This window comes from Pararge aegeria, chromosome 2 (genome assembly GCF_905163445.1).
Source record: "Pararge aegeria chromosome 2, ilParAegt1.1, whole genome shotgun sequence".
Classification (NCBI taxonomy): domain Eukaryota; kingdom Metazoa; phylum Arthropoda; class Insecta; order Lepidoptera; family Nymphalidae; genus Pararge; species Pararge aegeria.
Window position 1 is genome coordinate 3324388 of NC_053181.1, and position 27690 is coordinate 3352077.

General features: G+C 35.4%; 2 protein-coding genes across 5 annotated transcripts; one reads left to right on the top strand and one right to left on the bottom strand.

Annotated features, from left to right (window-relative positions):
• Positions 1–19348, top strand: LOC120628650 (zinc finger protein 32-like). Of its 4 annotated transcripts, XM_039897204.1 has the most exons (9): positions 1–151; positions 247–393; positions 1342–1470; positions 2182–2339; positions 8144–8306; positions 10418–10642; positions 13905–14060; positions 15970–16087; positions 17623–19348. In XM_039897204.1, exons 2-9 carry the CDS (start codon positions 274–276, stop codon positions 17889–17891), a joined length of 1338 nt encoding a protein of 445 aa, XP_039753138.1. In that variant the 5' UTR covers positions 1–151; positions 247–273; the 3' UTR covers positions 17892–19348. The 4 variants fall into 4 exon arrangements, with proteins under 4 accessions (XP_039753138.1, XP_039753128.1, XP_039753144.1 ...); XM_039897194.1 differs by having other exon boundaries at positions 1–393; XM_039897210.1 differs by having other exon boundaries at positions 1–393; positions 10418–10498.
• LOC120628674 (zinc finger and SCAN domain-containing protein 12-like) lies at positions 19338–27409 on the bottom strand. The gene is made up of 6 exons (XM_039897229.1): positions 27195–27409; positions 26397–26655; positions 26073–26139; positions 24111–24195; positions 22639–22872; positions 19338–20546 (listed from the first exon to the last, which is right to left on the bottom strand). Exons 1-6 carry the CDS (start codon positions 27306–27308, stop codon positions 20061–20063), a joined length of 1245 nt encoding a protein of 414 aa, XP_039753163.1. The 5' UTR covers positions 27309–27409; the 3' UTR covers positions 19338–20060.
• Between the last annotated feature and the right edge of the window lie 281 nt (positions 27410–27690).

The following is a 27690-nucleotide window of genomic DNA, read 5'->3' on the forward strand; positions in this document are numbered from 1 at the left end:
TACCGTATGACCGTATGACTTTGCCGTAGGACTTTGCCTGCAGGAAAGAATAAAAAAAAAAATGTTTTTATCCCATGCCATAAAACCATAGACTAGGAAGAAAGAAGTGTCAAAAACAACAAAAAAGAAACCGAATTGAATTTTGCGATAGGTACCTAAACTTAAATATTTTGCGATTTGTTTGTTTGTGAATTTGTGATTTTAATCGTTGGCGTTAACTTGTGCTAATATATATTTTTTTTTTAGTAAAACAGTGGTTTCTAACAATAAATAATGGCGCACATTTTAGACTTTGACAAAATATGCCGTGCTTGTTTATCAGACACGGGACCTCTCAAGGATTTGTTTACAGCTTGCTCTTCGGGTGTATTCAAATATTGTACTTCTGTTGAGGTAAGGCATAACATTCTAAACTTCAGTAAACATTGTACACCGTGAATGTACAGTTTCATGAGGACCTACTTCGTTAAGAAACCGCGGTAATGGCCTTGTAAATGGTGTTTTGTTGTCGAGATTATGTATTCTGTTTCGATAAGCCTCACGTATTTGTGTTTATAGCCGCTTTAATATGTTGTTAATATCTATACTTTACTAAGTTTTGCACGCGTGTGATCACGGGAAAAGAAGCAAAATGAATTGCTTCTTTTCCCGTGATAAACAGATAGCATTATTCACTCTCCATATCTTTCAATGTCTATAGTAACAAATGATAAAAGGTTTCGATTTGTAACTGTGTAAAAAGACAAATAAACAAATATACTTCTTTTAATAAAGGAGATACTTATGTTCAGTTTAATTTATTTCTTTGTATTCATGTAAATCACATCTGATCAGGGCTATATAATAATGAAAGTAGATATATCATAATTAAAATATTTTTATTTAGTTGACTGGTTTATCTTACCTGAAGGGATTATATGAAGGGCTCAACTTACATTGTTCTGCAACAAAGATAAACAATATCTTAATTTAATAAAAAATTTAAATTCCATAAAGTTGTGTTGGCTAAATTAAGTAGGTAGACCTGATTTTTTTATACAACATTGTATTTCCAATTTATATAATAAGAGTACCTACTAATTTCCTTAAAATCTATAATATATGAATTTATTATACATGTTTACACTTAAGTTCCAATAGGAACTGGAGTGGTTTTTTTCCATTAATTCAAGGCAACCCCCAAATCCGTTTCTTAGTAGCGTCATAGTGGAACATTTCATTATTTTGTGGCACAATTGCTGTTAAGGTGGTAACAAGCCACAGCGGAACCTTGCTCCAGATCATATATATATAATTGTAAATAACTATAATATAATTATACTAAACATGTTATTAATAAAGATTGCAGCTACTGATTCCCTACCAAAGCTGATTTGCCAGGCATGCCTGGACCTTCTGAACAAGCTGTATTACTTCAAGCAAGTGGTTGTAAGATCCAATGTCATATTGAAGCAACAATGCAGATTACAGGTAATTTTCCTGTTTCAACTGTATGAGAATTTCTTACCGTATTGTATGAGAGTCCCTAAATTGACATATGTTAAATGAAAGAAATATATTTTTTATACACAAGCTAACACAAAACACTATTTCTTGAAAATGTTATAGAAAAAATTCGAATTTTTAACTAAATTAGTTACTATCTGACAAGTCATGCCCATGTGAAATGCTAGCTGAATATATCGAATTTCCAATCTGAACAGCCTGGCTATGCTTTTTAAAAAAAAGTTATTGAGTCTCTTTGTTATCAGTTGAATCAATTAACAGAAATTATTATAAATATAACAGCTAGAGTGTAATGCAAAGCATTCAATGGATTAACAATGTAGATGCTGAATCCATCAGATTGACAGATAGTGAAGGTTTAAGCAGATACCAAAAATTTTGAGTTAGGTGTAGTTTAAGGGGCTACTGTATGATGTTGTAAACAATCACTTTTGTTGCTCGTTTTCCCCTCCTAGCCTCACCAAACTTAATAGGAACCGGTTAGAGCAGTTTTACTAAATTGTTCTAAAATGATACTTACAGTTTGTGCTATGGCGAGGTCATTAAGTAGGTAATAGACAGACATAGTGGGTATCATAATCTGTTGACTCTTGCTATAAAATCTTCTGCATATAAACTAACTTACATAGCTATTTTTGGTTAGGTAGATTTATAGGGCGTAATTTTTTTTTACAGAACGTGCAAACAAAACCAGACCAGCCTACAAGTGAGGGTAATGTTATTGTTGAGGTGAACATCTCTGAGCTGAATGATGAACTTAACAACACTGCCAGTGACTGTATGGAGAGCTCTGACAAAACTGAGAAGCCTTCAGCTGATGCTATACTTATTAGGTTAGTGTAATTAGTAAGCTTACACATCATTTAACGAGAAAACAACTCTGTGCCCCTAGTGCAACTTATTATGTATAACAAACTTAACTAGAGTAACGTATGTCTGATTCTTGTAATGAAGAATTGTTTTTACATCTACAAGAGACCACTATGTAGTGATACTGCCTCAAAATTGCATTTAATTTTATTTTGAACTTTTGTTTGGTTTTGACGACCCCCCTGGATGTTAGCGCTGTCTTATAAATTGAGGGCACAGGTTCGAGTCCAGGTGGGGACAATTTGGGAATATATAATTTCTAGACTTGTCTTGTCTGGTGGCTTCGGCCGAGGCTAGGTAAATACCCTACCGAACAAGCCATGTCGCCAATCGATTTAGCGTACCAGTAAAATGCAGTTACAATACAAGTATTAATTAATTTGGTTAATAAGGTTTACTCCAACCCTTCTCTTTCCACGGGTGACATACAAAACTCGTGCTACTACTACCATAACCAAGCGGGGTGATTATTAGCAAACCCTGTTGGGAGAGGAATTTATTCCAGCTGTGGAATGTTAAAGGCTATTGATTTTTCAGCTTTTTATTTATTTGTAGGAGGTGGATGCGTGTCTCAATATTGGGGCATGTTCTTCATCATAATCTGTTGACACTGTTGCGGGTACTGGGGCAGATAAAACACGAAAAACTGATTTCTAAGATTTATTGCTATACTTATATATACTACCTACACTATACTATAGTTACACTTTGTATTTCACTATAACTAAAGCACAGTAATTAACACTTTGCAAACAATTAGGTCTGTTGCGGCGGTGTGACTACAGACCATCCCATACGGAGCTTACAACTTCATTTTTGTTTGTTTGTGTTGTAACTGTTGTAACAACTATCCAGGTTATAATCATTAAGACAATTGAATGATTGAATTAACCAATACCATAAAACCAGATTCGCCAATAGATGTCGCTTTTGAGTGTAGTGCATCTGCATTAAAATAGATGGCGTTGTTAATAATAAAAACTTTTAGATAGAAGCAGGGCAGTAACAACTTTGCGGAATTCCATGATATATTAGGTTATTAGGTTTCCCTCAAAAGTAGGCGAGAAAGAGGCGATCTCATTGAAACTTATAAAATATTAAATAAGTATTACAACATTCCAAATTTTGAGGAAATATTTTCAAGGGACTATGGTCTCAAACTTGAATATCAACCGGCATCGTCTAATCCTTCAAAGCACTTTATCAGCAATAGAGTTATACAAATGTGGAATGCCTTGCCTGAAGATGTAGTGACTGCAGAATCACTGAATCAGTTTAAGAATGGACTGGATAGACATCAAAAAACAAAGAGCGCAAGAAATGATATAGACGCATCAGCGAAAGCTGCTTAGTCTATTATTATATAATAATAATAATAATAATAATAATAATAATAATAATAATAATAATAATAATAATAAGCCCCCTAAACAACCACACGTCCTGATTGACCATCTAATCTCGTGGGGGGCGGACACACGATGAGTAATTACTGGCGTGGCTAACGTGGCTCTGGAAACCCATTTAACATGGAGACGCGATCAAAAAGAAAACGTATTGGACCGCTACCTGGGGGCAATCGCCGGGGCGCACCTGGGGCTGACGCTGGGTGTCTCAGCATGCGAACCGTCAGCGGTGAGGAGCTGAACAGGCGGGCTCCTACCGACAAAAATACTACAGCCGAAGTCATTGACGATGATGACAGACTGACAGACAGGACAAACACCCCTATAGAACCATACAGCCCAAGCACTATATCATACACACCATCTTCACGCACATCGTCACCATCACTACCATCGTCCCCTCCTATAGCTATTTTAAATGCAAATCCATCCATACAGACCTTGAATGTTGCGCGGGAGGCAAGTACCTTCTTACCCGCGTCCACCAAGGCTGGGAAAGCAAGAGTTCGCATGAAATGGAGCAGAGAAGTAAACATATTCATCATGCGAAACTACCTATATATAACGAAATTAGAAACAGATTTGACCACCTACAGACAACGTTTACATGAACTCTTTAAAGAACAATACCCATCGATTATCGTTTCCGAACAAAGAATTTCAGATCAAAGAAGAGCCATAGTAAGAAATAAACTCCTACCTCAAGACATAATAGACCAACTTAAGATAGAGATACGTAGACAACTAGAAGAAGAATCGAAAAGTAATACAGACACTAACACTGCTGCACTAACACAAACCAGATCCCAGAATATTCAACAAATACAACCCTTACAACCTAATACACAACAGCAAACATACAATCAACTGCAACCATACTCACAAACATCACACACAGCTACACAAACTGAAACTATAATCTTGACGATAGAAAATGACGTTGAGCACTTAGATAACACAGATAGGAATACGATTTCAGAAAAATATGTACAAGAAATACTTAACAAATTGGATGGATCCAGCAGCTAGGCCAAAACTCCCTAAGCTGAAACACAGTCCTAACCTTTTTCGATTAGTAAATATCTTCAACGAAAGTATACTTTACCAGTTTATGTCCATCGATACACAATTAATAGATATACACACCGTTATATACTGCACAGCGTTAGTCATATCTGAAGAGCTCAATTTTAAAATCACAGAATACACTGAAAATTCTAGATCAAGACACAATAATAAACCACCATGGCAACAAAGATTAGAAAAAGACATTGAAAAATTAAGAGCAGACTGCGGTAGACTTACACAATACATTAACAATAACAGATCAAACAAAGTAGTTAAAAGAGTTGAAGCGATTTTTAAAAGCAATTTTATTCACACAAGACACGAAAATAGTAATACAAAACCTGAAGAATTCTTAGATACATTCAAACAAAAACTTGCCCTCAAGGTTCATAGGCTCAGAAGATACAAAAAAGCCCAACAACGCAAAAGAAAGAGAAACAACGACACAATATCAGATGAAAAATAAGTAGTCTAAACCTAAATGTTCTAAATGTTCTATAGTAGTACACCTACTATAGAACATTTAGAAAATTTTTGGTCTGGCATATGGGAACAACAAGTGGAACATAACAATGAAGCAGCTTGGATAACAGAAGAAGATTTTAAATGGAGAGGAATAGATGAAATGGAGTTTAAGGAGTTTACGGAATCTGATATCACAATTATTACAGCTAGATTACACAATTGGAAATCACCTGGAATAGATAAAATACACAATTTTTGGTACAAAAAGTTAACCTCACTACACAAAATTATAGCAAAAGTTTTTACTGATATTGTATTAGGACGTCAAAATATACCTGAATTTATTGCAACAGGAATAACATACATGCTACCTAAAACTAAGTACACAACACAACCTTCCCAATACAGACCAATTACATGCCTACCCACTATTTACAAAATTTTAACATCAGCAATCACAACTAAAATCAACTTGCACGTCGAACGCCACAGTATAATAGCAGAAGAACAGAAAGGATGTAGGAGAGGCCACATGGGATGTAAGGAACAGTTAGTTATAGATTCAACTATTCATAAACATGCAACAGCAAAAAATAGAAACCTTCATTGTACCTATATAGATTACCAAAAAGCATTCGATAGTGTCCCACATTCTTGGTTAATAAAAGTTTTAGAAATTTATAAAGTTAATCCAAAAATAATCAATTTTTTGCGTAGTATCATGTCACATTGGAAAACTACATTACAGCTAAGTAACCGCCTCAATACACTTGTATCTCGACAAATATATATTAGGAAGGGTATCTACCAGGGCGACTCACTGAGCCCCTTGTGGTTTTGTCTTGCTCTAAATCCCTTGTCAGACCTGCTGCATAAGTGCCGGGCTGGATATAGCTTTAAACACAACTCCAAGGAAACCATTATTTCACATCTTATATACATGGATGACATTAAATTATATGCAAAATCCGAAAACGAAATGAAAAACCTAATAAATATAACTACAGAATTTAGTCAGGATATAAATATGCAATTTGGAATAGATAAGTGTAAGGCAGTACATATTATAAAAGGTAAAATAAAATCCGGTGATTATATAATTAACAAAAATGATACAATTTCCTCTATGGAAACAACAGATTTATATAAATATTTAGGTTACAAGCAACTGAAAGGAATCGACTATACAGCAGTCAAGCAAACACTTAATACAGAATATCGAAGGAGAATAAACGCTATTTGTAAAACACAACTATCAGGTAAGCATCTGATAAAAGCACTTAATACATTTGCCATACCAATTCTTACTTACTCATTCGGAGTAATCAAATGGTCTAAAACAGACATCGAACAAATAGAAAGGATTACACGCACTACACTAACAAAACACAACAACCATCATCCTAAATCGGCAGTTGAAAGACTCACGATCAAAAGGCAGAATGGAGGGAGAGGCCTCATTGACATTTATCACCTTTGGCAGAAACAAATATCTAGACTAAGAACATTCTTTCATTCAAAATCTCTCACTAGTGACATACATAAAGCTATTACTATAATGGATCTCAATTACACACCGCTAAACTTAAACGAAAAAATATATACCCAGAACACAAGTATCACTGACCCGCAAAAACAAAAACTAGAAAACTGGAAAAAGAAAGTTGTTCATGGAAGGCATCGCCATGACTTAGAGCAACCCCATATAAACACAGTAGCCTCAAATAAGTGGTTAAAAATAGGAAACCTGTTTCCAGAAACCGAAGGATTCATTATAGCCATACAAGATCAAATCATCAATACCAAAAACTACAGGAAATATATCATCAAGGACTCTACCATTACAAGCGATAAATGCCGAAGATGCCACATTCAATCAGAAACCATTCAACACATTACAGGAGCATGCACAACACTCACAGACATAACACAGTCGCCAACATCATTCATCAAAAACTGGCATTCAAGCACATGCTTACACAAAACACTAACACACCTTACTATAAATATACCCCTCAAACAATACTAGAAAATACCACATACAAACTTTATTATGATCGCGCTATTCTTACAGATAAGACCATACACTATAATAGACCAGATATAATTCTACAGGATAAATTAAGAAAAACCACTTACCTCATAGATATTGCAGTTCCTAATACCCATAATATACAGGAAACAGTAAGTGAAAAAATTTGCAAATACACTGAACTTAAAGAAGAAATTACGAGAATCTGGAAACAAGCCAAAGTGTATGTGGTACCTATTGTTATCTCTACTACAGGGGTTATTCCCAATAGTCTTCTACATAGCTTAAAAATAATAGGTCTGGAAGAATCTCTCTACATCGGTTTGCAAAAAGCTGCCATTTTAAATACGTGTAGAATAGTAAGAAAGTTTTTGCAGGTTGACGAAAGCATTGGTTTAACATAAAAACACACCACTGCATTTACTTGGTTAAGGCCCGTAAATGCAGTTAAAACCAGCCAAGAGCTGAGAAATACAAACACTTCATAATAATAATAATATGAAAATTAAGCTTAATTTGCTATACTCGGCGAAAAGTAGTAGAATCTGTATGATGTAATTTATAATTTCTTCAATCCTTATACTCCACACCAAACAGATCGACAATGTCGTTTCGATCGTTGATTTTACAATGCATAATTGCTAAGTAAAAAAAAATCGCCAAATGTGTCCTTTTGATACCTTTTTTACCCCCACCTTATCTATCTAACAACACTTTAATTATAATCTGCGATATATTTATCATTGATAGATTTCATTCAGAGTTTTTACTTGGGCTTTGATTTTGATTGTTACAGCCAGATCCTACAAAGGCGAAGAAGGCGCGGTCCTGGGCGACCGCCGAAGGACCCGGACGGGATTAAGAGAAGACGTGAACGTATGAAGTGCATGAAATGTGGGAAGAGCTTCCAGAAATACGAGAATTTCGAAGCGCACATGCGAGGACACTTCGGGAAGAAGGTGAGAAATACAAATATCTTTAATTATATGTAGTTGTTTGTTAGAGCATGTGAGCAAATTTGAAAGAGCTTTTGTGATCAAGCTCGTCCGAGGGAGTACCATCACCATGTTTATTTCTTCATTGCTGTGTTTGGTGTCATTATAGGCACATGGTTTCCTTTCTGATTTGGTTAACAAAAACTTCTAGGCTGAAATGTTATTATTAATGAAATTAAATAGGCCTGTTTTCGTTCATATTTTCTAATGATGAAAAAGTTGTCAAAAGAAGAAATTTATCGATTACAAATAAATAAACTAATTTTTCTCTTTATAATATTAGTATAGATTATACTAAGTGTTTTGTAAAACAAAAATTCCTAGTTAAAAAAACACTTTTGGGACACTTGTCGATATCGAAGTTTTTTACGCAATGTAAAAATATATGCACCATAGACAATTATTTTGCACCATCATGTGTTGTTTGCTCATAGACAATGTTACTAAGGCACGGAAAGCGCCTCTTCGCTTTTACTTTATCACTGACCTCTATTATTAACACACTGGACTGGCTGTCCATATACAGATGACATCTTAAATTTTGCCTCCATTTGATGATTTGACACGCCACATATGTAATACGAGTTGGAATTAATATTATTGCTATAGTGATTACAATTTTTGTTCTTTGGACACTTACTTAAACGGCATAATAATAGTTCAAGAGACACTCGTACGTCATATTCAGCGTTTCAAATGAAACATTTTTTGTTTCCACTTGATTGTTGTCATATTGGCACTTTAATTATGAAACTTACAACTTGAGTTCTCCCCTTTTTCTGGAACAAACGATACAGTGATTTTTAGCAATTCTTATTTTAGTCGTTTTATGTCGCATTATAATAGAGGTCAGTGGACGCAGTTATCAGTGTCCGGGAAACTAATATTAGAATTACTAAAACAAAATTTGTGCATCTTTTTGATAAAAAATAAATTAAAAAAAAAACAATATTAGTTCCAGAGACACTCTTAAGTTAATTTGAAGCACCTTATGTACGCACTCGTATCTATCTGGAACTAATAATACAGTAATTTTCGGTAATTCTAAATTTACTTCCTTTGACACTCGTTTAACAGAGTTAAAATGGCGACCATCAACTGCCATAACCCGGACAGGTTAGCTCGGTCATATGGCAGTCAAAGGGCTAACTTGTTGTGGAAAAAAAAAAATACAGCGTAATCTATTATTACGCTGTATTTTTTTTTTTTAACAATTTTAGGCTATGCAAGTGTAAAATAAGAATGACTAAAACAACATTATTTCGTGCCTTTTAGTACGGCGTAATAGCGTAACAGACATATCAAATTTTTCCAAAAAAAAGTTTTAAAAGTATTAACCTAAAGCTGCGACGCTGTGGAATGAACTCCCTGATAATATTCGTCGCTCTGAATCCCTAGCTAATTGCATAATTACTATGTGTCATTATAATTATATAGTTTATATATGATGCGTTGATTATATACAAAATGTGTACATAGCAGTGAGTAGTGATGGCGATAACTACATTCATAAACTAGGGTACTAGGGTTTCAAAAGCGCCCTCGTCTAAGAAGAATCTTAGCCATCAACAAACTTAGCCGGGTGTTCTTTTTGTTATCACCATCTCACATTGTCATTTGAAAATATTTAAAAAGCAACCTGCTTAGAGCAATTGTTCACACCCAATCCTAAAACACTATAATAGAACTTTTCTATAAACTTTCGCTTAGTACAAACTTTCAACTTTTTAGGTAATTTTTTGGAAAATTGCATACAATTTCGTTTCAACGTATTGCTTGTTTTGTTTAGCCTAGTATATTGCAATGCGAGTTTAATAAATAAAATTAATTCTTCTTTTTGGAAAGTGTTGATATTGTTACGCTAAAACGGCGTTAAAATTCAAATTTCATTTGTTTCAAGTAGGCCCAGTTTATAAGCACTTTTAAAACGTCAAGTTAAAGTTAACGGCTCGATTCGTTCAAGAGACACTCGTGTGTCAAAACAGAGCGCCGAATGTGACATGCGAGTGCCTCTGGAACTGACGATGCAGTGTCATAAGCTCCGCTGCGACAATAAACGAGAATGCCCGTTGCAGCCTGACATACAGTGCGCGCACTGCGACAAGACGTTCATGTCACTGCGGAGCCTCAGCAGCCACACGCGCATCCACTCCGCGGTACGCAAATACCAATGCCTCGCGTGCGGCAAGAACTTCGCCTACCTCAACGTGCTCAAAAACCACGAGCTCACGCACTCGGGTGTGCGCCAGCACCACTGCCACTTGTGCGATGCGAAATTTGTGCAAGCTTACAACCTCAAGGTTTGTGTCACATGGGCGCGACGTGCGCAACGCATTACCGACGGGCGTCGCGAGGCGTCACCGGAGTTGACACACAAAAGTGCGTAGCCATTATTTGCTTCAGCGCTGCATAGGCATGAGACAAACACTGTATCCCATTTATATCCACTCACCATTGGCGTGCAGTTCATAAAAGCACTGCCTACCCTAAAATTGTTTTTTTTTTTGGAGGATTTTGGCCATTTTATGCTATTTTCCTGCTGTGTGAATACCCTGGCAAGAAATCCAGTGCACGCCAATGCCACTTACCGACGGTAGATCCGAACACAATTTTCACCACTCTCCATGCGCGCTAGGCGACTAAGTAGCGGAGGTTTTACAGCAGCGTCCTCCGTGCTACTACTACCATTGGCGATCACCAGTGTCGTGCATAGAGGGTATGCACAGGGTATGCAAATGATATAAAGTGAAGAAAATCTCCAGTAGGAGTCATAAATACTTAAGGGTAGGCTTTTAATAACTCTTACAATGTCTATCCTTAAGTTTTTATGCATTATGCATACCCTGTGCATACCTCTATGCACGCCACTGGCGATCACTAACCCATCCGACAAACACTGTATCCCATTTATATCCAGTCACCGTGCGCTGATGGCAGATCAGAATAAAATTGCACCACTTCCCATGCGCGCTAGGCGACTAAGTAGCCTAATATAGCGGAGGTTTTACAGTTTTACTGCTACTACCATTTGCGATCAGTAACACGTCTATCTAGCGTGGTGATAGCAAACCATCCTGTTACAAGCTATTGATGATATCCACTCCCTCATGAACCGCAACAGGGGAAAATGGAGAAGTTTTCACCCGCGATATTTAAGTATAGTCACAGAGTTAAGATCATACCGAACCCACATTCGGCCATTATTGCATGCAGTGCATTGTGTCCAAAAGCAGTGTAAATAACCTGCGCACGTCTCACTTCATACCTGCGGAAAATTCGCTCACAAGCTTTTCCCATGTTCCACAATGTATGGTTAACGTTTAGGACATAAGAGGTAAAATAGTAACCGTCAGCTGCTAAATGGAGTAAAGCGGCGGACCGCTTGTTTGAGAAAAACTACTATAGTGGAGTGGTTATTGATGCTTCAATATTAGCAGTGTACACGGTTTCTGTATGCTCTTAATTCTGAGTACAGTATTTGGATTTTTTTTGTTATCCGTGCGCTTGGAGAGTGCATAAAATTGTGGGAGAGGATTAAATTATTTCATCCTTTCCTGATGGAGAAAATGTCTCCTGCCCATGCTAGCCGTGCGGGGAGGGGCGTAGGTAGCCAAGCAAAGCGAACAAATAAAAATCCGATCACATAATAGAAGTGTTACATCTTAAAAATTTTACATTCTTTCTCTTTCTGTCTGTATTGTGTAACGAAATTTCCCTGAACGAGACACGGCCTTGAAGTTTTAACTTGAATGTAAATACTCCCTTATCAAAAAACTTGTGTAACCGTCAGAAATTCGCACTGTGTTTTCAGCAACTTTCTAATGTCTAAGTGTGGCTATTCACAAAAAAAAAACACAGTGTATATTCACGTGACACTACTTCAACGGTACACCACTTAGTTAATAAACGATAAAAGAAATAGTGTGAATTGAAATTCAATCCTGTGGAGAGTAGCGATAAGGTATAGGATCAGTTACATGTCATCTTTATAACAGATATAAACTTTCATTCTTTAAACAAAAGACTAAGTCAGGCTCAATCTAACCAGCATACGTAGCCTGACTAGAAGGCATATTGAACGTTTGAAATAAGTTGGTATAGAACACACATCATGTAAACGAATAACAAAGTACTGTTGAAGGGGGTGCATTAATAAATTTCATAAGTAATCAACCTGTATAAATATTAAAACAAAAGAAGCATATTTATTTTCCCATATGAAAGAATTCAAAACACATAAACCATATGTCATATTTGTGACAACCCTATTGAAGATAAAAGACCGATGCGCGCATAGTATCCACGCTACGCGACGCGTACCCAATGAAATGACAGGAGTGACACTTGATTTTAATTTAGCGTGTGATGTTGGGAATGTAACAGATTTCTTTCAGTAAAAAGTATGGCAGTGGTTTACTCAAAAACTATGAGCGTTTCGGTTACACAGATAAGTCTCAGAGTCAATAAATAATGTACCTCTAAAGCCTGTGAAGTAATATTTATTAAGCAGTACAGGGCTGTGCGAGTAAAATACTACATAAAGTGGGAACAGTCTTGGCGTGATAATTTAGGGTAGGGAAATACCCCCATTCCCACCACCATGGATGCCCCTGCCCCACACCTCACAACGCCTTGTCAATAATTTAGGATCTGGATATTCGGAACTTTGAACATAGCAGCTAAAATTAGTAGATATTAAAAAAAGGTTTTTATTTTATTACCTTAAAAATTCAATACAAATTCAGATCCTACTTTGTTAAATAAGGTTGTGCTGTTTCAAAGGCTAATGTGGAAACGCTTAAAGTCGTTCGGAAAAAGTCATCATCACTTAAATATTGGAGGTGTAATCCAAATTCTAATATCCAAGGTTTGTGGTCTTTATTAAAAAGTGAATATGATTGAGAGTTGGATTCGTCAATCGTTGAGGTAAGTATGGATTTTGTTTAAATTCTGTGTGTAAATAATTTAAGAAAAAAAAAAAAATAATCCAATTCAGTGGGGGATGCTGATAGCAAAAAGAATACCTGGCTGACTTTGATGTGAGCCTCTTACACCCGAACGCGTGGAGCTTGTGTTTTAACTATGTGGTATATTATGTATGATCATCATTATCATTATCACAAAATATATTTCCACAAATGAAATCCTATTATCGATACCTCAAATTCTATGTTTAATGACTTAAAACTTTGAATAAAATGTATATGAAATCTTATTTAATTGGGATGTAAATAAAGATTGGTTAAATTAAATGAATCTTTCGATACATTTCTGTACTATTAAAGCTATAAATAACATTATTTAAAAACGTTTTTGCATTGGGATTTAAACATTTTAGATTTTTCTAAACTCCCAAGATTGTGTCCCTGAAAGTCATACTAATATTTTTAAGGGCTTTTGCAACCTCAAACCCTAATAAAAAATATAGAGCCATCAACTTTTTTTTCCAAATTCATTTCTGAAAGGGGATTCCCCGAACAGAGCCCCTGTATGGTTAAATACATGCTCCCTACCCAGAGTACACGGAGCCCGTCTGCCACTCGCCATGTCATTTGTACACAGGTGCATATAGAGACGCACAGTCAACAGAAGAACTACAGCTGTTCCCAGTGCGGAAAGAAGTTCGCTCAGCCAGGCAACCTGAAGATCCACCTCATCCGGCACACCGGCATCAAGAACTATGCATGCACCATGTGCGAGATGAGGTTCTATATCAAGGTCAGTGTAAAGGGCCTTTTTAAAAAAATGTGGATAGAAACTAAATATATTAAACTCCATGTTGGGCTGCCTGGAGGCAAAAATTCTAATTTGTCATTATTTTGTATATTTAATATTAATATCTCATGTAAATTTTTTGATTTACTTTTTGATTATAACTGTTTTTAATTATTCTATTATATAATAGTGGTAACCAATTAAAGAATTATTATTATTATCTTAATATATATAAATCTCCTGTCACGATGTTTGTCCGCGATGGACTCCTAAACTACTGAACCGATTTTAAATTAAATTGGCACACCGTGAGCAGTCTGGTCCAACTTAAGAGATAGGATAGCTTAGATCTTTAAGTAAAGACACAATTTTATTTTTTCCCAAATTATTTGTCTATAATTAATTGACAGTCACATGTTATATGTATATACAACTATACTCATTTAAGGCTTAGCGATACTGAAAACTTTAAAAACAAAATCAAACGCAGACGAAGTCGCGGGCAACAGCGAGTTATAATATATATTTCTTGTGGGCGTGTGTATGTCACCGAACTCCTCCTAAACGGCTGGACCGATTTGAATGAATTTTTTGGTATGCGATTGGGTGGCACCCTGGATGGTTCAAGTTCACAAATCAGCCCGACAGATGGCGCTGGGGTCCGCTAGTTATTATATAATCTCATATAACAAAGTCTGAAACCCATACCTTATTATAAATATGAACCAGAATCTGTTCTCGAAAACAACGAATATTATTATTATAAACAATCTACATACTATAAATGGACATTAATTGGTAATATCTGCATATCGTCAGAGTAAACCAACTCCCTGGCGCAACGGTGAATGAATGGTTCGATTCTCAGCAGGGGCAATTTGGGAATTTTTAATTTCTGAATTTTCAGTAAAAAACATCGTGAGAAAACTTAAAAGAGACACCGTTTTGTTTAAAAAAACTACCAAGTTGTGGTTAAGTTTGCGAAAATTTAACCACAACTTGGTTGGTTAAGTTTTTTAGTGTCTGGGTGTTTATCTGTACATTATAACTATTTATGTATATTATTCATAAAAATATTCATCTGTCATATTAGTACCCATAATACAAGCTACGCTTCCTTTGGGGCTTTACTCTTACGCTTTCGATATTTACTCTCACGACCGTGTACAAAATAAATATATATAGTGAGCAAAAACAACATTAATATACTAACTTAGATACATATAGATTTGTATGCTTAAATATACATTACATAAATACAATACAATAATGGCTTCAGAGCCATTTTGGGGCTGCCGTTTAGGAGGAGTTCAGTGACATACACACGCACACAAGAAATATATATTACAATAACTTTTTAATTTTTTATGCTGCTCTTCTGCAGTGCATCACAAATGTTTGCGGAGAATCATGTTGGTGACTTCTACGCAATCATGAGAAAAAGATCTGCATCAATGATGAGCAGAATGCGCGGAAGATCAAACAATATTTCGAAAATATTAACCAATAAATGGGAAAATCCCTTTATGGAGCACTGGGTTGGTACACACACACACACACACACCAAGTGCTCAAGAGGGTATTTTACCTTAGGAGATTCCTAATTTTTTATTGTTTATATGCTTGGCCAATTTTAGATATTAGTAAATAAGATAATTGTTATTGCTATGGATTTTTATCTGAATTAAACGTTATTATTATTCTATTATAAATACATATTTGCACCGGGCGTAGGATTACACCCCATTAGGAGAGACCCAGATGGCCGGGGTCAGGGCGACAGGCTAAGAAATCAGTGGACTATGCTAGCCGAGTCCAGCAACACCTTTCTGCATCTTGGCTGCCAGTGCGCTGCCACGGAACCCCAGTCGCCTTAGACTAGTGTGCTAGGCTAACTTTTTTTTTTTTGCAGGCGGACCTCATGAAGCACATGCGGTCTCACTCAGCGGAAAAGCCGTTTTCCTGTCAACTATGTGACAAGACCTTCAAGAGTAGAAGTTTCCAGGCTATTCACATGAGAACACACACTGGTAACTAAAATCATTATGTATAGATACAGTTTTTACATAAATAATGCACCGTTCATAGGAGTACGTCTTTCCTGGAACCAGAGACTGCTATTGCAGTTGAGTCTCAATGTCAGACCAAGGACAGAACCTTTAATGCATTTCATCTCTCACAAGATAGAAAAATGTATGTTAAAATGTTAATTGCTGAGTTTCTTGCCGGCTTCTTCCCGGTCCGGTGCCTAATCTGCCTTTCGAACCGGTGGTAGAGTCACTATAAACTGACAGACTTGACGTTTCCAAAGTGCTTATATTACTTGAAATAAATGAATTTTGAATTGAATGAAATATTTTTCTAAATATGTACATTAAAAAAACTGAAATAATTAAATAATGTTCATTCATCATATACACCCATTACCGACCCACTACAGGGCATGGGTGTCTTCCCACAATGAGAAGGCGTTAAGGCCGTAGTCCACCACGCTGGTCCAGTGCAGATTGGTGGACTCCACACACTTTATTGAAATATGAGAAAATTATCGAGAATGAGGCATGAAGGCTTCCTCACGATGTTTCCCTTCACCTTTGAAGCGAGTGATATTTTAATTACTTAAAACGCACCTAACTTAGAAAAGCTTGAGTTGCGTGCTGGGATTCGAATTTCGAACTGGGCTATCACCGCTTCGAATGTTTATTTACTTTTAACAATTTATCAACAAATAAAATAGTCACTGTGCTACCATTGGTCGATCACTTAGACACTATAATTAATATGGGCCTACGTTAAGTAACGACTCTACCACCGGTTCGGAAGACAGATATTTGCGGACGAGAAGCCGGCAAGAAACTCAGCAGTTGTTCTTTTTCATTATCAACATTTTACAATCATATTCTATCTTGCGGGATATGAGAGCGAAGTTGACTGCTTTTATCAAGAATTTCTTCAAGACCTCGCTGTAATAAATGTGTTTATTTACTTATTTTATTACAAGTTTATATCCGCGACTTCGTCGTCTGCGTGGACTTCAGAATTGGGTCTATAGCTTTGCTCGCTAACAATTTTTAATCCTACCACGGGAACTATTTGAGGGATCGATAAAGAAAGTAAATGTCCTTTTCCATGGCATATGTGACATGCATTCCAAATTTCAGCTTAGCTCGTAAACAATTTTCGATTTTCACTCGGGAACTACTTAAAGAATCGGGATAAAAGGTAGCCTATATTCTTTTCCATGTCAAAGGTTACATGCATGTCAAATTTCATCCAAATCAGTTCAGCCGTTTTTGCGTGATTGAGTAACAAACATCTACACTTTCGCATTTTTAATACAAGTAGGATTAATTTAAAGTAAAATATACATTTCTATATTTACATGATAAAATATGTAGGTGTGTTAATTGAAACCTGTTGTTTTAGCACATATTTAAAACTTATCAATTGGAAGGTCTAGAATTCCCTTCGATATAATTATGGAAACATGTCATGTTTAAAAATACTATTTGTATCACTAGCCTATATATATTGAGAAAAATGACAGTTTCGTTTCTTTTTTCAGGCGAAAGACCGTACGCCTGCGACCTATGCCCGAAGAGATTCATGGCCAGAAAAGACCTCCGCAACCATAGAATGATACACACGGGGGAGAAGCCTCACAAATGCCAACTATGCAACCAGGCGTTCATACAGAAGTGTGCGTTAAATAGGCACATGAAGGGTCACGGGAAGAACAGCGAAGATCCCCAAAACCTCATACGACCTCCGTTACCACCCGTCAATAATACACCGCCTATACCCATGGCATATGCTCAATGGCACACTAACTGACCGATTGATTCAAACAAACTGAGCCACATATAATCAAATACATTTCAATTATTAATATAAATCGAGTTACGAGCCTAGGAGAGGACATTAATGCTTGGTTTACGAGGATCGTGAATTCGTGACACATCCACTTATATTTATTCAAAATATTATCTTAAATACAAAGAAAATATTATTTAATATTATATATTATCTTAAATACAGTTTAAATCGCGCAATCTATGCTAGCCGGACTGAAATAAATGGTTGCGTCAATACGGTTCTTAGGAATTCAATGGTCAAATCACAGTACAAATTCCTTGAGCGCGTGTTTGTTAACACAATTCGGATAGGAAAAAAATTGCGTTAGACTATTTATTATTATGCCACTAAAGTTTTTACTATCTTGCTCAAAATAAAAAGATCTGATGTTTTATGCAGAGGAAAATGAAATAAAACAAAAATTATTCGCGCACACGTCAACTACGACGGCTTTTATTAACTTGATCCTATGGTCCTGTATTTTGTTCAGAGAGGGACGTTGTCGCCTTCCTCTTGATAAGGTCGGGTACCTTGAAAGTTTTTTTGATATGTAAAAAAAAAACCTATGATTTTTATATTATTGTTTGAGGGCTTTTAAAAGTTACTTTTTTAAGTATTTTACTGTCGCGTATTAAAGCAACCAGAAAGAAAGGAAATCTTAAATAATGTTACTGTTACAAGTTAATAAACGTTTACAAGAAATTGTACAAAGTAGATTAAGAAGAAGTCTTGTAAAGAACGTCGTGGGTCTATCTTCTTATTGCAAACGCCAGTGTTTATTTCGGTAAAAAGAAAATAATCCGATATCGTTTACGCAGCTTTTAAGTGAAATATGAATGAACGACTTTTAAAAATGAAATGGGAGTTATAAGTGAGTGAAGTTTATAATGGGATTATTTTTTGTTTGATACATACTTATACTATGCGATTTCCTTTGCGTACAACTTTTGATAAGAAAATCGTATCTATACGCACTTTCACCGATATACCACTAAATAACAATTATACAACTAAATATCGATTTAAATTAAAATATACAGCCTTATTGTTAATTGTGGTAAAGAAAACTATATTGTACACAAAGAAACACTTAAACTGACAGTTACAGAGATTAGCGCGTTCTAACAAAACATAAAACAAACTTCATTATTATAAGTATATATATAAATCGTCAGTCTGTCCGTATATTGTATATAATGTAAGATAAGAAAGGTCTATCGATCCGTCGTTTAAGAGCAACTAATATTAAAGATCTCTATTATGTAATTATAAACACAAATCTAAACTGTTATTTACAAATATAAATCTAAGCCGTTTTACCTATTGCATAAGATTTCAAATGTTTAATATTATTTTTTAAATGTTCCATAGAACAATATTAATGCTTACCGTGACACTGTTAATTTCGCTGAATGAATAAAACTATTATATTTCGAGGTTTTGTATTTATTTAAAAGTTAGTATATACAAACTAATTGGTCAAAATTAATTCATATATGTCATTGTATTTTCGTCCGAATGGTTCCATCCTACTCTTTTAATTTTACTGGACCGGCTGACCTTATACGAATGACAGCTAAAATCTTGTCCCCGTTGACATATGGAGTACTCTGAAGTAGTGTCTTTAGTAATCCGAATTTTTTATTAAATAATTATCATATAATATAATAGATTGACTGTGATAAAATTGTACCCTACAAGATAACCTACTGTTTTGCTCTCTCTATCTTGTATCGTTAACATTAATATGCTGAGTCAAAGTGCCTGTTGAGCAAAACTGTTCAGTATGTAAAAGTGTTCTGTCAGTCTTTTCTTAGTGATGAAGCTCTTCAAACAATATTCACACAGAAACGGACTCTCCTCAGAATGTATTCTTTGTTGCTCCATATATGACAGCTTAATTTGTCCTCGTTTGAAGCGCCAAATGTGACATACGAGTCTCAGGAACTACTGCATAGTATTTTTCTAAATTTAAATTTTAGTTCCTTGGACACTCGTATTACAACTCGACAGCGTACAGCGCCAAAAGTCAAAAACAAAGTGACAACAAGCTATCCAATGATAATAGTAAATAAATATAGGCCAGTGATTTCAACCAATGAAATTGCACCCATGGCATTGTTACTAATGTATTGCTATCTCTCTCTCTCAAGGCATGCTTGAGTTTATTATAGGAACGGTTCTATCGTGAACTTTCATATGGCGATTCATAGTGCCCCGTTGAGCGAAACCGTGTTGACAAACTGGACACTTGTGCGGTTTCTCGCCAGTATGAGTGCGGTGGTGTTCTGTCAGTCGCTTTTTAGAGATGAAGCTCTTCGAACAATATTTACACACGAACGGACGCTCCCCGGAATGCGACCTCTGATGCTCCATTAACGCCGATTTGGAAGTGTAGGACTTGTTGCAAACGTCACATTTATACGCCCGACCTTTGCCGTCGTGGTTCAACAAATGCTGGGCCAAGTTGTATTTGTCCGTAAACGGGTAGCTGCATATCTGGCAAATGTATTGCTTGCCTGTGTGACACCGATGCACGTGCGATAGTAATATCCTTTTGGTGTAGAACTTTTTCTCGCAATGCTCGCATGCGTAGTGGCGTTCTCTGTTCTCTTTGTGAGTTTCTAGATGCGCCTGAGAACAACAGAATTTTTGAGTTTTTAAACTTGATTTTTGAGAACAAACCTTCTGGCCGAAAGCAGAAATATCGCATAAAATTGAAAAATTTTCCTTCTATAAGAGTTGTATGTAGTTTTCAGGGTAGGCAGTGCGTTTGTGCATACATGAAGTGCACGCCACTGTAGGTTCAGCGCACATGTCAATATTATCGACAATTATTAATGCATTTTGACACTAATATTTCCTGTGTTTGTGTAGAAGCGGTGATAGCGCGATAGTCGGTAGGAGCTCGATTTCACTTTCGAGTTCGAATCCCAGCAAGCACTTCGGTTATGCGCGTTTTAAGTTATTAAAATATCACTTGCTTCAACGGTGAAGGAAAACATCGTGAGGTAACCTGCATGCCTGAGAGTTGTACATAATGTTCCCAAAGTTATGTGGAGTCCACCAATCCGCACTGGGTCAGCGTGGTGGACTACGGCCTTAACCCCTCATTGTGGGAGAAGACCCGTGCCCTGTAGTCCTTAAGAGTCATTAAGGGATAAATTTAAAGAAATTAAAATAATGACGGTGCATAGTCGTATCACCATAGCTCCCGTACACATATATGAAAATTTAATTTATGTCCATAAAAATATAACAAAAATTAAAAAGAAAATGCACTGTAACAATATAAATATTAGAAGCAAAAATAAACTCGTTGTGCAGTTTACTAGGCGCCACAAAATTGCAAATTCATTCAAGGGCAATTGTATATTATTTTATAACAAATTACAAAATTAAATCTTTGAGATGTCTCTCAATAAGTTTAAAGTTTATATAAAACGTAAGCTTACAGAAAAATCCTAATATAATATTAAGGATTATTTTAACGATAAAAAAGCTTGGGTGTGAATTGCTTCATAGCTTAATATAAATCTATTGGAAGATGGTGATAACAAAAAAATAAATTTACCCTGCTAAGTTTGTTGTGGGCTCTTCTTAGACCAGGGCGCGTTTGGAACCCTCGTAGCTTTAGATTTAAGTTGGCGGACGAAGTTATCACCATCCCGTTACAATTATGTAAACAAATATGTATGAACGCTTCATAAGTGCCTGTGATAGGCCTACATGAATAAAGAAATTTTGAATTTGTAGTGGGGCGGTAATGGGTTGATATGATGATGATGATGATTGCCTGTGTGCGGGGCATATTAAAGAATTGAAGTATTGGCAAAAAATATTGTCCATAATAATGACTGTGTGCGAGCAGCCACAGGAAAGAGTATTAGTACACGTACCTACCCACCATGCATATGCAATGTTGGTATATGGGCTTGGCTTGGCACATTTAAAGTGACAATAACCTAGACTGGTAGGTAGAGTGGTAAGTGGTATTAGTGGTGGTATAGTGGTAATAGCTTTGCGGGCAACAGTCACTAGTGTTATAAGGTAATTTTGGACCTACCAATGCATAAGTTTAAAGAATATGTTAAAACACATTTATTACAGCGAGGTTATTATACAATTGATGAGTTTCTTAATGACAAGGTTGCTTGGAAGCATCCGGCTCCGCTTTCATCTCTCACAAGATAGAAAAATGAATGTTAAAATGTAAATTTTTGATGTTGGAAAAGAGCAACTGCTGAGTTTCTTGCCGGCTTCTTCTCGGTAGAATCTGCCTTCCGAACCGGTGGTAGAATAACTACACACGGACAGACTTGACGTTTCAAAAGTGCTTGTATTAGGCCTACTTGCAATAAATGAATTTTGTATTTTGAAGTACTTGCGTTTTTTTATTCCTCTACAAGTTAACCCATGACAGCAATATCAACAGCAAGTGACGGTGCAGTCTAAGATGGTAACGGGCTAATCTGTTAGCGGAACAGCAGTTATACTAAATCTATACCCCTAATCGGTTTCTACAAGTCATTATACCGGAGCACTAAATCGCTTAGCGGTAGGTATGGTAACTAGCCACGGCCGATGCCTTCCAACAGACCAGACCAGAGAAAATTCAGAAAATTATAAATTTCCAAATTGTCGTTGCCGGGATCGAACCTAGGACCTCCCACTTAAAACCACTGCGCCAGAACGGTCGATGACTGATTCCAAAATTAATATTTACCTGTAAACCACCACTCGTAGTACAAGCCTTGCCGCAGACATTGCAAATATACATATTCCTCTCGCCGTGTGACTTCTCGTGCACTCGCAACGATTCTCGAGTCTTCGCTATTTTGCCGCACGTGCGACACTTGACACTGGCCAGACTGATGCGCACGTGGCAGTTCGCGTGGTGACGCTTCAAACCGCTCCACGTCGCAAAGGTTTTGTTGCAGGGCGCACATTTTAGGGAAACCTGTGAAATTATTAATGAGGTCATCAATTACAATTTAAAATCTCCATTAGCAAAGATAATTAAAATAGAATGGAATCTATTCCATTATTTTATAGCCAATTACTGAATAAAATCTTGTTAAATTCAAAATTTTAATTCAAATTCAAAATTACTTTATTCATGTAGGCCTATCACAGGCGCATATGAAGCGTTCATACATATATGTTTACATAATTGTAAAGGGATGGTGATAACTTCGTTCGCTAACTTAAACCTAAAGCTACGAGGGTTCCAAACGCGCCCTGGTCTAAGAAGAGCCCGCAACAAACTTAGCCGTGTAAATATTTATGTTATCACCATCTCAGAGTCAATTAATATGCTATGAGCTATGAAGTTAAAGAAATTGAAACCCAAGCTTTTTTATCATTTAAGTAATCCTTAATATAAGTTTACGTTTTATATAAACTTTAAACTTATTGAGAGACTTCTCGAAGATTTCGATTTAACTTTTTATAAAATAATATACAATTTCTCGTGAATGTATAAGCAATTTAACGTAGCCTAGTAAACTGTACAACGACTTTATTCTCGCTTCTAATATTCATATTGTTTCAGTCCATTTTCTTTTTAAATTTTGTTTTATTTATGATAGACAATTAAATTTCAAATACGTACTGACTATACAATATGTACCTAGGCACGATTTTTTCTTCACTAGAAGCTTCCTTAGTCATTGGTTGAGTCCTTTCAGCTAAACTAAGTCCAAATAATATTCTTACTTGTGAAAGGACGAGAATTGGGATATTAAGAATGTCTCTAAAGATATGACAGTAATTAAGACTCATTAAGGCGACAACTGGCCGCTATATTGTAAAAAGGAAAAAAAAAGCGAACAACATCAATAAAATACCATCATCTTAACAACCCATTACCGGCAAACCACAGGGGACTGTTCTCCTCTCACAATAAGAAGCGTTTAGGCTATAGTCCACCACGCTGGCCCAGTGCGGATCGGTGGGCTTCACACGCCTTTACACATTACAGCATTATCTCTCAGACATTCAGATTTCCTCACGATGTTTTCCTTCATCTTTAAAGCAAGTGCAAGCTTCATATGAATTGCCTAAAACGCTATGTGCGTTTTCTTAGGAAAGTTACATGTGCATGCTGGGATTCGAACTCGGCCCCCCAATGTGAAGCCGAAGTCCTAACCACTGGGCTATGACCGCTTTGCCACCGCAATAAATATACACACTTACTATTTTTGTGTTACGAGCTAATTTGCGAGCCTCAAATCTTTCACTTTTCAATTTTCTCTTCCCTTTAGCTCCTTTTACTTGCACACTGAAAACAAATGATTCGTGAGTGCCACTCATCTCCTTGGTCAGCATGTTTCTATCTATTTTTTCTGATTTTAACAACATTCCTGGCATTCTTGGGAGGCATCATATTTATTATCTATTTATTTTGCACCAAAAATTAAGAAATACAATAAAAGGGACATGACATGCACAAGGAAAACATATACATATCTAAAGAGATTTCTTCCAGAAGCCTTCGAATCTGGGAAAAAGAGTAAAGCTGAGTAGGTACATCTAGAAATTAAACTAAATAAAACTATTTACTGTTCGCTATTGTACTTTTTGGAAGTACAACTTTCATGGGTTATATCTGACACTTTACAAGACTTTCTTTTATATAAAACTATATGTCTATTTTCTGTATAGGAAAAGGAAGAAATCACTATGAAGCGATAAGGCCGCCAAATAGTATATGTTGTTTTGATATACTTTTCTTTTTTAAAGTACTTTTTGTGGAGTACGTACTTTGATTCAAAAAAATACAACTACTATTTAAGTACAGGCAAGGATTATCAATTCAATTCGCAAATTTGCCAGAATTTATATAAATAAATAAATAACAATAAATAAATATACTACACAATACACACATCGCCATCTAGTCCCAAAGTAAGCGTAGCTTGTGTTATGTACTAAGGTGACTGATGAATATTTTTACATAAATACTTAGAATATACATATAAACACCCAGACACTACAAACCAGACAGAAAAACCTACAAACACACAGGTTTATTTCTTTACTCCTTTATACAGTTATTAGTTTACCTTTTTTAATATAGGACATAATCATAAGTTTGACGGACGATTGGCGCAGTTTGCAGCGACCCTGCTTTCTGAGCCCAAGGCCGTGGGTTCGATTCCCACTACTGGAAAGTGTTTGTGTGATGAGCATGAATGTTTTTCAGTGTCTGGGTGTTTATATGTATATATTCTAAGTATTTATGTATATAATTCATAAAAATATTCATCAGGCATCTTTGTACCCAAAACACAAGCTGCGATTACTTTGTGGCTAGATGGCGATGTGTGTATTATTGTTGTATATTTATTTATTTATTTATTTATTATTTATTTATAAAAATATATATAATTATAAGTTAATATATATATATATATATATATATATATATATGTATAGTATTTATTTATATAATTATAAGTAGAATTCAGCAGGTATTTATATTAAAAGGTTTAATCAAACCATAAGTATCCGGTATTTAAGTAAATCGTATATGTTGTTTTGATATACTTTTCTTTTTTAATTTTTTAATTTACTTTTTGTTGTGTGCATTAAAAGTATATCCATTCATTTATAATACTCAATACTGACTTTAAATTACAGGCACACAAGGATTAACACCTACACCTCAAAATGCTGGACTCAGTGTGTTGCTCTGTTTATAGGCAATGGCTCTTACCATCAGGTAGGCCTCAACAATTATGACATCAATTATAACTATAAAAAAAATATTGTGTTGATAATAATAATAATAATAATCTCTTTATTAAGACAACTAAGGTCCACCTTTGTTAGTAATACAACTTAAACAACTATGTTAGTATTAATTAATTATATTATATTATATTATAGGATAAATTCAAGACAATTTGCTTCACTGTACACGCTTCGACATGAAGTGTTGCAAGATAGGTGAATCAAACTTTCTCACTATCATATTCAGGATACTGTTTGAGCTCGACCGCAACCTTGTCAGGAGGGATGCCGTCTTTTTCCTTATAATGGCGTAAAAATCACTTTATGTACCCTTTAGAGATTATTTAAGAGCACGTTGAACTTTGAATATATATTAGGATTAACTTAGAAATATTGTAAATATAAATCCTATTGGAAACAGACCTTTTATGTGTTTTCTTTTTCTTAATTTTGTCATCTAACTCAATAGGTATCTCAACTGTGGTGAAATCTGAAATATAATTAGTTTTAGAGCAGAGATCCACATTTATAATAGAGACTGCTAAGGTGCTCATTGTAGCTTTGCTTTCTGTTTGGCACAGGCATTGTCTAGGCAATGTGAAGCGAACCTCAAAAGGATGAGGTCTGGCCAACCATTGGTAACCATCATGCATTATAGTTTTCAATCACAAACATAAGAAATAGTTTTGTAGAACTTAGAAGTTTTACAAATTCATGGATTAATTGTATTTAATAGCAGATGTTTACCATCATTGTATTCTACTTCATCTTTGACTGTAACATTTTTATATTCTTCTTCAAATTTAATTAAAACATCTTTCTGTGTATTTATTGCACTAGGTTCATTATTAAGCCAATCAAGCTTTTTATTTTCTGGTATAACAGAATAATAGTTAAGTAAATGATTCTGCGATTGTAGACAAGTCTTTTTAAATTCTGAAAACTTTGTTATAAGATCAAAACAGGTGTTACATATTGATTTTGGTAGATTCTCGTCTTTGAGCACCTGAAAAAATCAAAAATATGTCAAACATGATCTTGGAGCATGAAAAGCCCCACGATTTACCTATGACCAACAGTCCATTGATAGAAAAAATTACAACCACTATTTATATAATATACTTTCTCTCACAAGATAGAAAAATGAATTTTAAAATGTAAGTTGTTGATATTGGAAAAGAGCAACTGCTGAGTTTCTTGCCGGCTTCTTCTCGGTAGAATCTGCCTTCCGAACCGGTGGTAGAGTACACACAGACAGACTTGACGTTTCAAAAGTTCTTATATTAGGCCTACTTGAAATAAATTAATTTTGAATTTTATATACAGGCCACGATGATCAATTCAATTCGTAAACTTGCCGGCATTTTTATGTTACTCGCCTAACACGGTATTATCCTACAAATACACAGGTTTATTTCTTTACTCCTTTATACAGTTATTAGTTTAACTTTTTTACTATAGGACATAATCACAAGGAGAATTAAGTAGGTATTTATATTAAAAGGTTTAACCAAACGATAAGTATCCAGTCTTCAAGTAAATTACCTCAATATTAGTACAAAACCAATAAACATCGGGCGAAACATTATCAAATAAATAATATTTGAAAGTATCTATTGCAACCAGACACGCTCGACATATTTTTCTATTACCGGGCATAATATTAAATTAAAACTTTCCTTCTGAAGTAACTAAATTCAATCATAATTTTAGAATTTTGTATTGGTATTTGCAATCACAATTCACAACACCTCATACCAGTAAATAAATACCTACACAACAACATTGACTGTGATTTTTGACACATTGACATGTGTCAAAAATCACAGACAATTGATTTTCTATTTGTGTGATGGGCAAAGATCAAATAACATGCTGCGTCAAATATATAATAACTGTTCGTGTCCTCATCGACCTGGATACAAGATGGGTCGCAGGCTTTTTCATATTCAAGACGCTTGAGTAACATGCTTTTTTTAGCGCTTTTAACGTTTTTTCTGCTTACCAGCATTAATACTTATTAAAAATAATATTCAAGAAA